The sequence below is a fragment of the Agelaius phoeniceus genome, chromosome Z (assembly GCF_051311805.1).
Source record: "Agelaius phoeniceus isolate bAgePho1 chromosome Z, bAgePho1.hap1, whole genome shotgun sequence".
Classification (NCBI taxonomy): Eukaryota; Metazoa; Chordata; class Aves; order Passeriformes; family Icteridae; genus Agelaius; species Agelaius phoeniceus.
In genome coordinates, this window is record NC_135303.1 from 16,182,880 (window position 1) to 16,198,396 (window position 15,517).

Consider the following 15,517-nt stretch of genomic DNA (forward strand, 5'->3'; position numbering starts at 1 on the left):
CCCAGTTCAGGGAGGAATGAATGTAATTGACCTGCAAAGCACGTCCTGATATCAATTCAATCATCAGTCCTTGCCTGCCTTCACTGTATTATAAGATACAATGCAAACAAACAACAGATTCTCCCCTTATTTAATTCCTCCTCTGTCTGACATTTTGCTTTGTTATACAGGGTTTATTGTGTGTGTGAGGAATGTTTTATTATGAAAGTCCTTGTTAGAAATATTGCTAGAACCTCTTTATTCTGCAGTCTAATACAACCACTATCAAAGTAGTGTCTATGCTATTTCAAGAGGCTATGAGCCTCTAAAAAGGGGAATGGCCAAAGTGGACCACACATTCTCAGTGAATGCAGTACAAAATCATAATCCTTAGCAAATTCCTTTTCTTATAGTATCAAGCATTGGTCTTCAGCAACAACCATATAGTTGAAGACATACTGAATCTGGCCTAAACCTGCAAGTTTCTAAAGTTCCACTTTCAAGCAAACATACAGAAAACTTGACAGAAGAATTTTACATTTCCCCTTCTTTCCCCATCAGAAGAGCAAGGGTTGGTGGGTAGTCTTAGATGAGAACAGTGGCTGTTCCTTAACTTCCTCCTTATGGATAAAAACACTTATGCCAGGAACAGACTCAGAAATCCACTCTCTACTGCCACAGGGAAGAGGGAAAACACTCAGGATTCATCAGTGAAGGAGTAAAAACCTGAAGGTACAAATGCCTCTTCTATTGAAATGAAAATCCTTTCCAAAATCTTCTAAAGAGAGGAAGTTAATGTTCTTCAATATCTTCAATCAAGCATAGTATTTTTCTTCCTACATAGAGTATTCCCAAATTTTGCTACTATTTTCGACAAGTCTTTTTCCTCTGTTGTAATATCTAGGCATCCCTGCCATTCTCTTCTGTTAATTTTGACTTTCATTTTCTATAGAACTGAGCTCCATGTTTCTTCCCAATTCTTATCCTGTTTTGTGGTGTGCCTTTTTAGGCTTTGTTAAGTATATATTGATAATGTAACACATTCACCTTGTTCAAAACTTTAGAAACCTGTGACAATTACACCTCGAGTAAGTTCACCTTGTAGCTGGTGGCTAAAACTAAAATACATTTGTTGTCTCTGTCTCCAGCAAGAACTAACTCAATGACTGTATAGAAAAAAAAAAAAAAGGAAACGTCTGCATAATCTTTATCTCTTGTACATTTTTCTTTGAATGTCAAACTCCCCAGATATCTAAGTCAATTCTCTTGAGTCTTATCCTGCCTTTAGAAGTCTGATTAGCTCATTTGGCCTAAGCAACAATTGTCAGACACACCAATAACTCAGATGTTGTAAATGTTCTTGCAAGCTGCATATTCTTAAGTAGGTTCTTACCTACTAACATACAGTTCATTATTGGACAGATCAAAATTCTCTGAAATGAATAGAAATCTTTAATCTAGATTTTCTCTCTCAAATCTGCAAGCTGCTTAAGTGCCCTCAGGCACTCAAGTGCCCTCAGGCACTCAAGCATACCTGACAGTTCAGCTCCCTGTGAATTTAAGATGACAAGGATCTGAACAGAAGTGCAGATCTATAATGAAGCTTGAAGCAGTAGAAAATTTAAATTAAAAAATAGAAATAGAGGGAGTCCCACATATAACTTCAGGAAAATATTCCCATCTAGACAAGAGAATGGGCTGTCTAAGAAAACAAATTACTGTGAAATTTGATGGAAAATTATTTTAGAGACTGATGGATGAGCTCAAAACTAAATATTGTATGTATGCTAGTAACTACCCTAAGTAAAAAAAAACTAAACTTTAAACTTAATTTCAAATTTAAATATATTGAAAAGAGTAATTTAAACCCCAAGCAGAAAGTATTCCTTTTACACCAATGTAGAATAGGTAAGAAGGAACAGCACTATTTTTAGTGACAAATATAAGATTTTAAAAGTACACATTAAAAAAATATATCAGTATAATTTTATAAAGTTTAACCACCTAAAAAATAGATGTGTGTTCTTCTCCTAAAGAAGTGTAGAATATTCCTTTTGTGACCAATCTTTTGAGGACTGCTTGGATACCAAAACATCAATAACTAATTCTTCACTTCAGTGAAGATCTGGCCTCATCTGCATGCAGAAATTCTCTCACTACAAAACAACAACAACAACAACAAACCCAAACCCCCCAAAAAACTAAAAACTGCTACTAGAATAAATGTGCAAGAAGGCCACACTGCATGTAACTTATTCCCTGAGAGGAGAGAAATTACAATAGTGTTCCAAGAAAGAGTGCCTTCAAATGCCTCGTCTTTAGGCATGAAACTCATTCATGGAATCATGAGATTCCATCTCATCTCCCTGTGCTGTCAGATAGCAACAAAACCTCCTCACTTGTTTTGAACAGCACAGCAGAAGAGTAAAGGGATGAACATTGGTTTGACCTAGTTTTGCATAAGCCTTTTATCTTATGAATGAAGCTCTCTCCCAGCTTGAAGAAGAACTAAAGAATAATGAAAAAGGCAAAAATGCAGAAGAAAGGAAAAAAATGTAATGTGCTCCCTCTAAGGACAAATATAGTCACTGGCTGGGAACTGGTTACATCCAGATCAGATGTAAACAGAAGAAAGGAAAATCATGAAAAAAGACAAAATTAATGTGGAGGTCTACACAACAGTACTGTTTTTTTAAATTTTCTCTGATCTTGGGATTACAGATGTCTGATATATCTATGATGCTTTGTGACATGAAGATTCAGATTAATCTTCTGTGTGATACTCTGCTTGTTTGATTAATTCTTGGTAAGCCACTTAGAGCTGGGCATACAGGTATTCAGGTATTACAAAACCCTGAAAAAGCCTGAAAAAGACAGAACTAGAATTTATTGATTGACTAATCTTTATTGATTAGTCTGTAATTTAGTCCATTTGCTTTAACAATTTCAAAGGAAATTGAATAAAAAATGCTTATGTGCTTTTAAAAGGCCACTCTACACTTACTAAATTCTTTAGAAGTGTCTTGCTATATGAGACATAATACCTCCTCCTTAGTGACCCACTGCAAAGACAGATCCATGACGATAGCAACAGACCTGAACAGGGGCCTTATAAAACATTTAGCTCAAGAGATGTCAGCAAAAGGAAGGCTGGATGCTGCTTTTTCAAAGAACAATTTATAAAAATCACATAGTTCAAAAAGCCTGTGTGGTGCCAGAAGGGTATTCATTGGCATTGCCTATTGTACAAATTGTACAAATATTTAATTTTAAGAATGATCTATGGATACATTTCCTTTTATTTTGAAAAGATTATTCTGCTGCAGCAGCATTTTCCAGTTCCTGACAATAGCTCCTGTCCTGCTCACAAACACCATTCTGTCAAGTTTATAGCCCAAATCTATCAGAGTACTTCTGCAGGGCTGCAAAGATCCCAAGCTGGGAACTGCCACTTCCACAGCTTTTCCAGCTTTGGCTTAGATATTTGGTGTCAGCTGTAAGAGCAGAAGAGAATACAGTTCATCCTAGTTAGGGATCTACTACAAGGAACCATAGAAATCCTAATTATTGCTTATATAAAAATCAGCTTTTTAATTTTCATACATCACTGCTCCATTGATTTCAGCCAAGCTATTATGGCTCATAGAAGCTGAAGATTTTTCTTTTGTTTCTGGCTTTAAAATAAAGAGCTTAAACACCATCTGAAATATATTTCAGCAGAATTTAATCATCATTTTTTTGTAAAATAATGTTAAATAATGTAGAGCCATCTTAACTAGGGCACTTCAACAGAAAGAAAAAATTAGTAATAAAATAATATTTTGATCCAATTTTAAAAGTTTATACAAATGCATTATTTTGTGCTGTAAAATACATAATTTAGATTTCTTTGGACGAGAGTGCCACAGTAGAATCAGATCATTCAGAAGGGACCATGAAGTGAACATGCTTGGCCTTGCAGTATGTGCAGTTTGTGTTGTGAACACCAGTTCTCACATCTTATTTAGTGTGAACAGGCTCACACTAATAATACCAACAGGGGCTTTTCACACTGAGGTATTTTGTGATCATCACAGGCAAACATGCCCAGGTTGCCTTGCTCCTTCTGATGAACAGAATTACTGCTGTAATCATTAATCTCCTCATCTCTGGATACCTTCTGCAGAGGCCAGTAATCCCTACAAGTCCTTTTCTGAGGACAGCTCCTTTGACACTGAATTTCCATGGATGGCCTGTATAGAACCTGCCTCACCACTAACATCCCACAAATGAGCCCTGCAGGCTGACCTCTCTTTTCTCTTGTCCCCTCTCTTCTGTACTGGAAGTGAACAGTACTAACACTTACACTGGACACTGGGCAAATTAATTTCTTAAGTATTTCCTCAGCATCTGATTGCTGGTTTGGAGAACATCTGGTGTGAAATCAGATGGAAGAGCCACAAGTGACTAAGAAGCACAGAAAATGTAGAGAAATGCTGTATATAGACATTAGAAGCCTTCCTCAAGAATCTGTATGCCTTTACCTAATAGAATGTGAAATTATTATATAAAAATGTCCAATGTTTGAAAATCACAAAACATAAAGAGGAATAAGGTGCATTAGAAATTGCACAAGCTACTGGTAACAATTATTATTCTTCTCTCTCTCAACTGTACTGTCATTGCACTTGAAGTGCAATTCTTCAAAGTGTCACTACCTTAAAAATTATAATTGTCAGAGGAAACCTGTGCACACTGCCTCTTTCATACACAAATATTTATTGAGCCACCATAGATGAAAGATCAGGTGCTGAGCATGATATGAGATAATACTCACAGAAACTGCCTCCAGGATTTGTTTGACAGCATCAGCAGCATCTCTTTCACTGTAGTACCCTTTTTCCACAATCCTACAGAAAAAAAGCAACACAATTAAGAACCAAGGTGAATAAACAGTGAAGGTAGATGCTTCTTTTCAAAAATGAGATAGCAAGCAATCAAATTTAAATATGACTAGGACAGTGGAGTGCCCCCAAGAGACTAGAAAATAGCCCTTTTGCAATTTAAGTTACCCTTGATTTCCAATTAAATGAAATACAGGAGGTAAGATATCAACTGGATAAGATGCTCATAATATATGCACACATTTAATTAGAAGTTTTTGAAACTTTCTGACATGCAAGGAATCTGAATTACTGAAAGACAAAACTATTCAACATTTAGGAACTGTTTTTTCACTTTTATATTTAACTTAAGCCCCTCTTCCCCACTTAGTTAGTTAGTTAGTTAGACAGACAGATATATAGTAAGTTATAATACAAAAGCACAATGCTATGCACACACAGAATTATTCAAGGGAAAAGATTAGTGTAAAACTTTACTAGTTTCAAATTATTCCTCAAGTGTGATGGGCTGAACAACTGTCTTTTTTCCCCTCAGTAGAAAACTAGGGATGCTATATGCAGAGAAATGCAGGTTTTTTACAACTAAACCTACTTTTTTCTTTTGGAAAAGCTACTTTTCCTTACAGAGTGAGCAGTAGACAAAGATTTGCATAATGATGTACAAGCAGTTAATAAAAGAAGGATCTATCATTAAGATATCCTAATATTCTATTTAAGACACTCAACAGTCTTTTTACTAATGTTTTTAACTGAGCATAGTATTTGTGAACTACAATAATTGTCCCTCAGAGAGTTACCTTAAAGGTCAGAATTTTGATCTGAAGTCTTGATATTTTTAGTATATTAATTTTTCAATGCCCAAGAAAACATAGACAGATGCTGTCTAGGAGCCGAGCCTGTGGTGCCTCCAAGACATTCTATAAGCAGACAGGCAGTTTTATAAAACAATATCCTAAAGTCCCCATGAAGCAGAACAGCAAGGAAGCTTTAATGGCTGGGGTCACTGGAAAGGCCTTCTGCCCCAAGATCCATAAAAAGGCTCTGCTGGTGGCAGGAAGGCTATCCTTCTTTCTCCCCATTACTCCTGCTCTGCACTTTTTATCACTTCCTTTCACCGAAATAACAGATTAATGCTCAGTTACCATCAATGCAGCTCCTCACAGCTTCACAAAACTGACAGGAAAGGTGTGAGTAACTACATGGAAAAACATTACTTTATACTCATTAGAGCATCAAGTGATTAGAAGTAAGAAACAATGCACAGACAGCACTCCTCCAGACAAAGAGGCAACACACTGTGGGAAGCCAGGGATATTCCCAATCAGCTGCCATCACTTGACCTTTACACTCATTGTGTTCACAGAGAACTGTGTCTATTCATGTGGCAGCAACAACAGCAAGTAATCTCTCTCAAACAGCTCTTCTATTTCATCATTATATCTTTGCTGCATAATTGCTTGGGATTATTTCTAGAAGCTTGTTTGGTTTGGGTTCTTTGGGTTTTTTGGCAACGCTTTAGCTGTCCTGCCATATGCACTGCTTTAACACCTTTGCTTTTTTTGTGCCTTCAGCCCTTCTCCTATTTTGGTCATCTGTTTACACCATTAGGGAGAGTTTTACTGGAACTTATCACCATAAGGGGAAAACAAAGCAAATCTTACTCACTGAGACATTATATTAGGCTTTTACCCTGAAGTATAGAAAGAGGTTACAAAAACCTAAAAATCACGCCATAAAATGCTACACTGTGCTTGAAGGCTAGATTACTCTTTAGCCATTTCAGGCTGAATTATCCTCTTGTGTTAGATTACATTGTGAGACCTGAGCCCCATTAATGCTCTTGCATTCATTGCTCCAAATACACTGGCTTTGCTTCCTCCTCCTTTTGGATTCAAATGAAGTATTTAGCGTCAGCCAGATGTGCTGGTCGGTAGCATCCACCCTGCCCCACACACTGAGTCCCCCAAGTGCAGGATAACCTTGTGCACCTGACTTCAGAAATGCATGAGGCAGGTTCTAAGGCTTAAATAGTATTTTGAGTACTCTGTTTTCTCCAATATATCTCAGATCACAGGAATATGAAGTAATGCAGTTACAATTCAATTTACATTTCTCCCTCAATCAAAAAAATTCTCTATTTTCAGTGCGGTAGCTCAGTCTTTTTTTTTATCATCTTTTTGAAACACGTAAACCAGGGAAATGAAAAAAAAAACCCAAAAACCGCAAAGGCAGCCTACAGCTTTGTATTTTCCTGCACTCATCAAAATCAAAGAAAACAGGAACTTCCTATAAATGCCCAGTCAATGTTAATTACCTGACCACTGGAAACAAGGGAAAAACCAAAGAGACACTCAAGGCTGACCTTTTGACCTCAAGGCAAGTCCATGCTGACTTAGACAATATATGCTGGTACAGATAGCAGGCTGCTCTCATTATTTATATTAAACACACAGCAGAGAAAACACAAAGACCTTGTAGATGAAGCCTTATAATTTACACTTTAAAATAAATAAATGTGATGAAGTGTGGGCCTATATTTCTGGAAAGCAATAAGAAATAACTGTAGAAATATTCTGCAATGCACTGGACCCATATGCCAATGCTACAGGTGAATAATATGCACTGGTCAATTACAGATTATGTCATACAGAGTTACCTTTCCAGTTTTCCGTAAGTCTTATTCAGACTTATTGAGGATAGAAACCTTACTGTTAATTAATAATAATCTAGCAAATGAAAAACTAATATTCTGTGACAGCAATAAATGAAAAAAGACATCCCTTTTTAAAGATGAAAATTTATTTGTAAGGGTACTCTGCTTTAGAACTAAAACCTGGCTATTAGGCAGTAAGGAGGAATAGTGAAAGAAGATTATCCTGTAGTTTAGGGTTATATAGTAAAGCTGGGGGATCACCTGCATATTTATTTTTCGCATCCTCCCTGTGATAGTTTACATAAGACAAATGGTAGGTGTGCCAGCAAGACTCCTACCTGAGACCAATGAGTCTTCTTTAAAAGGATTTTTCAAATTCAGCCTGCAGATTAACAATTACTCATTGCCTTTTTTCTATAAGGGGAAGGAAACCTGCAGAAATATCTTATTTCACTATTACTGAAGCAAACCCCAACTATTTATACCTAGTTTATAGGATGATCTTTGACAAAATCATGGGTGAAGGAAGATTAAGCCTTTGCTGAGAGGACAGAAATATAGGAACAGCAGCAATAAGGAGCTAATTAAATATTTTCTTTGATATGCAAATGAACAAGCCAGGTAGGCCAAGAGGGTGCTGGAGAGAAAGACTGTGAGGAAGACAGCAGGGAACTGCTGTAAACCAGAAAAGTGCCTGGAAAAACACTTAATTTGGTGCTGCAGGCATTCAGGAAATTTAAGATGCAACTTCAAAATAGAGACATTCTAGACCGAGCAAAAATGCAATGCCTGATCGTGTAGGATCCCTTTTTCATGGTTCTGTTCACACATTTATTGAAATACGCTGATCCATTGTTTACACTTTTATATGTCAAGACACACATTTAGCAGAATGGCTACTAGATGGACAGCAAGCCAGAGCTCTCCCAAAGCACCACCTGACTCAATCTTCCAAGCACATGTCATCATATTTGAGACAAATCTGCCTCCTTCTAAATAGAGGAGCAGGGAAATAATTCCCAGAGCCCCTACTCACCGCCCTCTCCCAGTGCCAGCAGAGAAGATGTCCTTTGGGAGCAGCCTGAGTCCCATGGTGCTGAGACACATCCCTGCCTGCCTGCAGGGCCTGGGCACCCCACAGAAATCTGTGTTATCTTGCTCTTTCAGCTGCTGCTGCTGCCCAGAGGTGGAAGAGCCTTGCCAGGTAATGGGGGTATAACAGATTTAGCAGTGAGAAAACCACCCCAGCATCACACTGCCCAGCAAGCACATGGAAATGGCATAATGTGTTTCTGGGGAGGCACACGTTTCATATTTTGGCAGCTTCCATCATCAAACATGTGTGTCTGTTCAAGTGTTTCAGAATTTGCAGTAATCCTTGCCAGATTCAACTGGCCTTTCCAGCATTTCCTTTCCTTGTGAGCACTGGAAGTTTTCTTGCAGTATAAATTCTTTAATTTTGCAGACGGTTTTCAGTGTAGCCTCAGTACCATGGAATTGCAGCTCTGGCTAATTTTTTTATAATATTTCCATGTTGCATGTCTTCATTAGGGTCTGCAGATACATAAACTCTTACCAGCATTCACCCCACCCCTGCAGCATCCAGTGTAATATGGGAAGACCATGTAATGGATTTTACTCCTTTTGGGGCATTCTTCCTGCTACTGGGCTTTAATTGACTGTATCTGTGTGAAGCCATGGAAAGGAGTGGGCCATCCCAGTAAAGAGAGGGAGGTAGTGGCCACACCTGCTCTGCAGAAATTTTGTTACTGGTAGGGGAAAAAAAGGAAGAGTGCAGTCCGGCTAATCTAGACACATGGGACCTGAAATTCAAGGAGGAAAGAGATGGGGAATCCCAATGGATCATTTTAGAATCCATTTTCAGAGGAGTATTAAAATTATATTGGTATACAATTTTACACTTGGCTAGGACACGTTTCTGGGGATTAATGACAAGCACATCAGGCAAGTGAAAATAATCAGTCTCCTAAAGGAATGTTCAAACAAGTGAACATTTCATCAGAGACGGACAGGACGAGGTTTGGGGGTTTGGTTTTTCAAAGAGTAACAAAACAGGGGGCGAGCTATTTCCAAGTCCAGCAAGAGAAACAGATCTTGCACAGCTGAACTGGTAGAAAAAGAAACCAAAACCACCCAGGAACCTGCTTTGAGCAAGGAGAAGACTCATCCAATGCCAGAGGATGCTAGACTGGGCTAGTCACTGGCAGCGCACACCTCATTGTGCAAGGCTGACCATGCTTTAAATACCCAGTCAGCATGGGAATTTAAGGCACTGTCAGCCTTAAATTCCTGCTGTTATAGAGACAGCTCTCAGCTAAGAGTGAGGAAGAGTGAACACCCTTCCCCCCTCCACAGAACCACTCCAGGCCTCTCACTGTGGAAATGCCTGAAACTTCCAGCTGAGACCACTGTCTCTGAGACCAAAGCTTCTTTCTCTGTTATTTTTCATCAGTATTGGAATTGGTATTGGTACAATCAATATTCCTGCATTTTTAAACTCAACATGTACTCATGACTCCTGCTGATCAAGAAAATTTGAAATCTTACTATTTAAAAAACTTACTTTTTCCTCCCCCATGCTCTACATGAACTAGTTCTCCTATTCTTAGCTTTTCTTCTCTGCTTCCCTCCCACGTGATCCACCTCACCCATCCTCCAGTCTTTGCTAAAAATGTGAGCAGGTAAAGTCTGTTGCTTTCCTGCTTTAACTTATATTAGCAAATGCACTTAGTTTTATGCTAATAATTTAAACAGCTACTCTAAAATTTGCAATATTTAGCAATTATTTAATGTTGCGGCTATAAATCCTATTTCTCCACAATGTGGAGTTGGTAGCATTTGAGTATTAGCTGAATTTAGAAACATATCATGTGGCTTGCAAAAGTCCTGCTAAACTTGGCCTTCTAAGACAGTAAAAATTATTATACTTTACCAGTTCCCAACATTGTTTTGCTTTCTTTAAGCACTCTCTGTATTTGCCTTGTAGACCATCTTTTATAACTATTATAAAAAAAAAAGCCATCACTCTTTTTAGCGTAATTTTCATTCTGCCTCTATCTGGCTTTTACCCAAAACCCTTTCACCACATCTTAGCTGTGTCATGCTACTTCATCTACAGTCTCAGGCAAGACGCTGCCTGAGATACATACAAGTTCTATTCCAATGCCAGTATGTCCTAACAATTTTAAAAATTGTTTGGTTCTATATAATAAATGTTAATTTATCTAAAATGCTTTGGTTGTCATGGAGATTTTTTCTGCAACCACTCAATTCTTATGCAAATTATTGTACTCAATTAAAATGAAATTAGAAGATTTCTACAAGATAAAGTGAGACTAAAAACTAGCAGAAACAGGAAAAGAAAATGACATCACTCTATTCAATAGCAAAATGGTTTCCACAAGGGACATTTTCTCAATGAATGATTCACAGATCTATTAGTTCTTGCCTGTATTGAGGTGATTGCAATTCATAGTTGCATTTGTTTAGTTAAAAAAAAGGTTTCCCGCATAAATATGCATGCATTTTCCATATTACAAAACTGATGAATAATAAATGTTTTTAAAAGTAGCTCTGCAGAATCTCCCTTATTCTACAACCATGTTCATATTCCAGAGCAGACTAGCTGCTACTGTCTCTAATGTCTCAAACTGCCTGTTTGTCATCTGAAAAAAGATAATGGGAAATACTGACCTGGGTTGGAATCTGATTCCCTGAGAAACAAACTAGAAGTTTTTCTTCAATACTGTGCTTATAAATGAAATTCAGCACTGCAGTCCTTCAGGAAAACTGTTTTCCCTCCATTGTTATTAAGCAAGACTCACTCTCTGATAGATGAGGCATGCAGGAGAATTTAGAGAAAGATTACATATTTCTCATAGCTCATACTAGGATTTTTTTCCCCCTCTTTAACTTTCTACTTCCAACTCAGCACCCACAGAATTAGACAAGTTCACCTTTCAGGAGCTTGATCTCAGAAGACATTTTAAAAAATAACACTCTTTGCTTCTAGAAGTTTGCTTCTGAAGCCACAGTGCTGATGAAGCGGCTGCAAACTTCCCTCAAAAGTTCCTGTGTAAGGGGCTGTGTGAGGCAATGCAAAGGGAGTTACTGAATCATGTCACAACTCCTGCCTGCTGAGAGGGGGTGAAGAGGGGAATCCTGAAAGCTTGTAAAAGAGGCAGTGGCCCGGGGAGGGGAAAAAAGCAGCACTGAAGGCACCAATGAAGCTGCCTGACAACAACTGCTGAGGCTTTAATTGGGTTTCTCTGAGTAGCTAAGGGCCCCAGCATATGGGAAAGATGTGGGCACATACAGGACTTTCGATAGACAGTAACTGAAACATAGAAAACATAATGGGGGACAAAAGATTGCAGGGGCAAAGAAAATAGAGTCTTTCACAATACTCTGCTGCATGAGAGCTTTCTATAAAGTTTGCTTTAAAGAATAAAGTTATCACATTCTTTCTAGCTACTGGGGACAACTTACAAAGGGCTTTCCCAGTTTCTAGTGTGACAGAAAATTAGTCACTGACCACCAAAAAAAAAAGGTGTAAAGGCATTACTACAACTCTGTATGAAGAACAAAATACCAAATTACATTGGAAGGACTACAAATGAGCATTAATGCACGTCTTTATTCTGAAATTACTTGGTTTTATCATTACTGAAGATAAATTCAAGAGAAACTAAATCAGCTACTAGGATATCAAAGAGCACTTTTATCAGAGTTCTGTTTCTCGACTCCAGCTTCAGAGAACAGGCATAGTTGGTGTAGTCAAGTCACAACCTCATTTTGTTTTTGCCAGTCCTGTCTGGGGGATCTGTAACATGGTCCCATGAAGCAGGGAGTCCAAAGGACTTCTTCGACCCCTGTTCAGAAGACAGACAGACTGCCATGATATAATGAGGCCAGGGCACTGAAGCAAACAGAAGGTGCTATTCTGACACTAGCTCATAAAAGACTCCCACTTTAGTGACTGATAAATTCCTCGAATATTTTTGACATCCCTTAGCAATTTTAATTTCCAAAAGCACAAACAAAAAGGTGCTCCTAACGCCCGGGAAAGCTTTGCTATATTTTCTCCATAAGAAGCAATCATTCCCACACCTCTTAAAAAGGCAAGTTATTTAGAAAAATAATACTTAATTATATTAATTAAATATTAACAATTAGTATTAATTAAATATTAACAATTAATAAATATTAACAATACAATTAATGTATACTATATAAAAGAAGAGAATATGAGTTTGTACCTAGAGTTCACAGGAAATTACATGAAACTTGAAAGGGAAGTGAGTCAAGAGACTGTCAGCTGCAAGTGCTATTTTTAGACATTGTTCAGTGCGCTTAATAATAACATGAAAGAAGAAACAGAAAAGCCTATGGTCAAGATGCCAAAGTAAAAACAAGAATGTATGGATTGACATTTTTATCTGAAGTGGTAAAACCAAAAATTATTCTTAGCAATCTGCAGGTATTCTGACTAAAAAGTAGTTAGAGTTGATTTTTTTTGCTGACATTCATATTTGAAAAAGAGATATATACTGGTGATTCAGCTGGAAGACAATAGATATGAATAAAATTTGATTGCAAAAAACCCCAACTTGAACAAAAGGTAGTCCATAGAAGACAAGATATCAGATTGTGCTTTGGGCTTATCCTTGCTGGAATACTCAGAGCCTTATCAGAAGATTGTCCCTTGGGGCTCTGTTAAAACACTGCCAGTTTAAATGCACTTCAACCATGCCTGTCTGTTTTAGACATGCAGGAATGAGAGAGGAGAGGCAAGCAAATGTGAGAAGTATGTCCCAGCACTAGGCTGGAGATGCAGCACCTGTAAAGAATTTTAATACCGATTAATTTAGACCTACTACATTTTTCTCTCTGTCCTGGTAAATTCCTCCATTGGTCTGCCATTCTCTTTGTTATTCTTTGCCACAAGCTCTTTGTCACTCCTTACTTGCTGGGTTGGCAAAAAACATCATGTATATTGTCAATAAATATTCTATTTACACAAACATCTGAGTTTGTATTTGGAATGGTACATAGGGTATGACCCACAATGTGATTTATGAAGTCTGAGAAACAGTTTTCTTTTTAAAAATACAGCCCAAATCAATCTGATTTGAACTGTATTAACTCAGGTGTCAAACTGATACATTCACTTAAATTTATCTCCCTTTAGGTAACACAACTGAAAAATTGTCATAATGACAGTTCATTTTAGCAATAATGTGGATGATTTGACAGTACTATTAAATATGGTGAAGGAAATGAATAATTTCATTATCCAGAACTTTTAGTTAGAATGGCATGAAACCAACAATGCTAACAGGATTCTAGAAGACCAATTGGATCTTGGGTATTTATAAAATCATCCTCGTGGTAAGAGGGATGTTTGCATGGAAGAACTTACTCTTCTGCAGCTCAAATACTATTCAGAAGAAGAATGGACATCTGGGACGGGAGAAAACTGGAGCAATAAAACAGTTGATATAAAAAGTAGCAGTATATTACAAGATTTAGCAGTAACAGTGATGAAGATGTTTGCAGCCAGGAGAGCAGCACTGCTTGTGTAACAGGCCCAGCTGTGTCATTTGCTGATAGCTGATTAGAAAGAGGGATAAGAGTAACTCCTCCAGAGCACAAAGCTGCTTTGCTGTCTGTGTATGGGCGGTGGTTTACAAATAAGGCACATAAGGTATTCCACACCCTGGAGGTGGTGCCAGGCCACACTGGGGTCCTGCTTGTCCACACAGGGTCTCACCTTGAGGACAACCATGGGGTGGATCTCAAACCTAGTCACAGCTGTCCCTCCACATCTGACACAGCTCCTCTGCTCAGGAGGAGATTTCCAGGTCATTCATTATCTTTCTCCTGAGATGGGACTCATACAAGCACAGAAAAAGGCGTGCACAAGGTCTCTCTGTCAGTCAGGACATTTCCTTCATGCACGATAAAAAGATGTAAGGACTGAAAACATTATGCATGAGAGGGGAGTGTGCCCTAAGGCAGAAAGCTAAATTTATCCTTTCTAAAACTCAGAGGGCAGCCATTGTTCAGAACAATGCAAGTTTTAATCCTTTAGCCCAGCTTAGAAAGGGGAAACAGCTAGTGTTAACTGGAGTCACTAGTGCAAAACATCTTGGCTGCATATTTCTGCTTAATTATTTTTAGTTTAGGGTTGAAGAGTGAAGTAATACTCCTAGCTTAAGAGCTGAAAATAATATGGTTTCTTGTTTCATTGCTTGTTGGGTCTTTTTCTAAATCACAGAGGTCTGTATTGACAAAGTTTCCAGTTCTGTTGTACATGGGGCAAAGGAGGATGCAGATCTCCACAGTATTGCTGCTTATCGATAGCATCACAAGGGGGCTCTGCAATTCTACTGAGTGACTTTGTTTCTAGTCAGAACACCAGACAACTGGTCCTAGCTGTCCAAACTATTGGATCAAGCATCCAATCTTTTTGAAAAGATCAATCTGACAGTTTAAATCCCACAGTCACTACTGAGTATAGTTTACAGAATGTTTAAACTGTCAGTATATTAAATCCTGGTTTAATCAAATAATGTGGTTTCCCATCCTGGATCCCATGAAATCTTTTCAGTTCTCCTACCACACAGATGGTTGCTGCTCAGGAACCAAGTGCTTCACTGGGTTTTTTGTGTTTTGCCTTTGCAAGATCTCACGAAAGACTCCTGTAGAGTATCCAGCCCTCCTGAGAATGACCTAATCTAAAACCCATGTGGGTATATAAAGGGCTACATGAAAGGTAAGGCACTTTGACCAGGGTTGTCTCCAGCTCAGGACTGGGGCCTCACTGGTACTTTAACTTGCAGCATATCTCTCCTCATTCCTTTGCCTCAGTATTGAGAGAGTAATCACCCTTCTTCTATCGAACTTAGGATGTCACAGGAGCAGTTGCTTTTGTTGTTGTTGTTCAGAAATAGATCTTGTCAAGGTTGAAGGTATGACC

At 38.1% G+C, this 15,517-nt stretch overlaps 1 protein-coding gene across 1 annotated transcript in view; it reads right to left on the reverse strand.

The window, feature by feature from the left end:
- Window positions 1-15,517, reverse strand: part of CAMK4 (calcium/calmodulin dependent protein kinase IV) — a 143,953-nt gene that overhangs the window by 46,029 nt on the left and 82,407 nt on the right. The window contains exon 5 of the mRNA XM_077171681.1: window positions 4,796-4,868. Within this exon, the coding sequence (XP_077027796.1) occupies window positions 4,796-4,868 (73 nt within the window). The remainder of the gene's footprint in view (window positions 1-4,795; window positions 4,869-15,517) is intronic.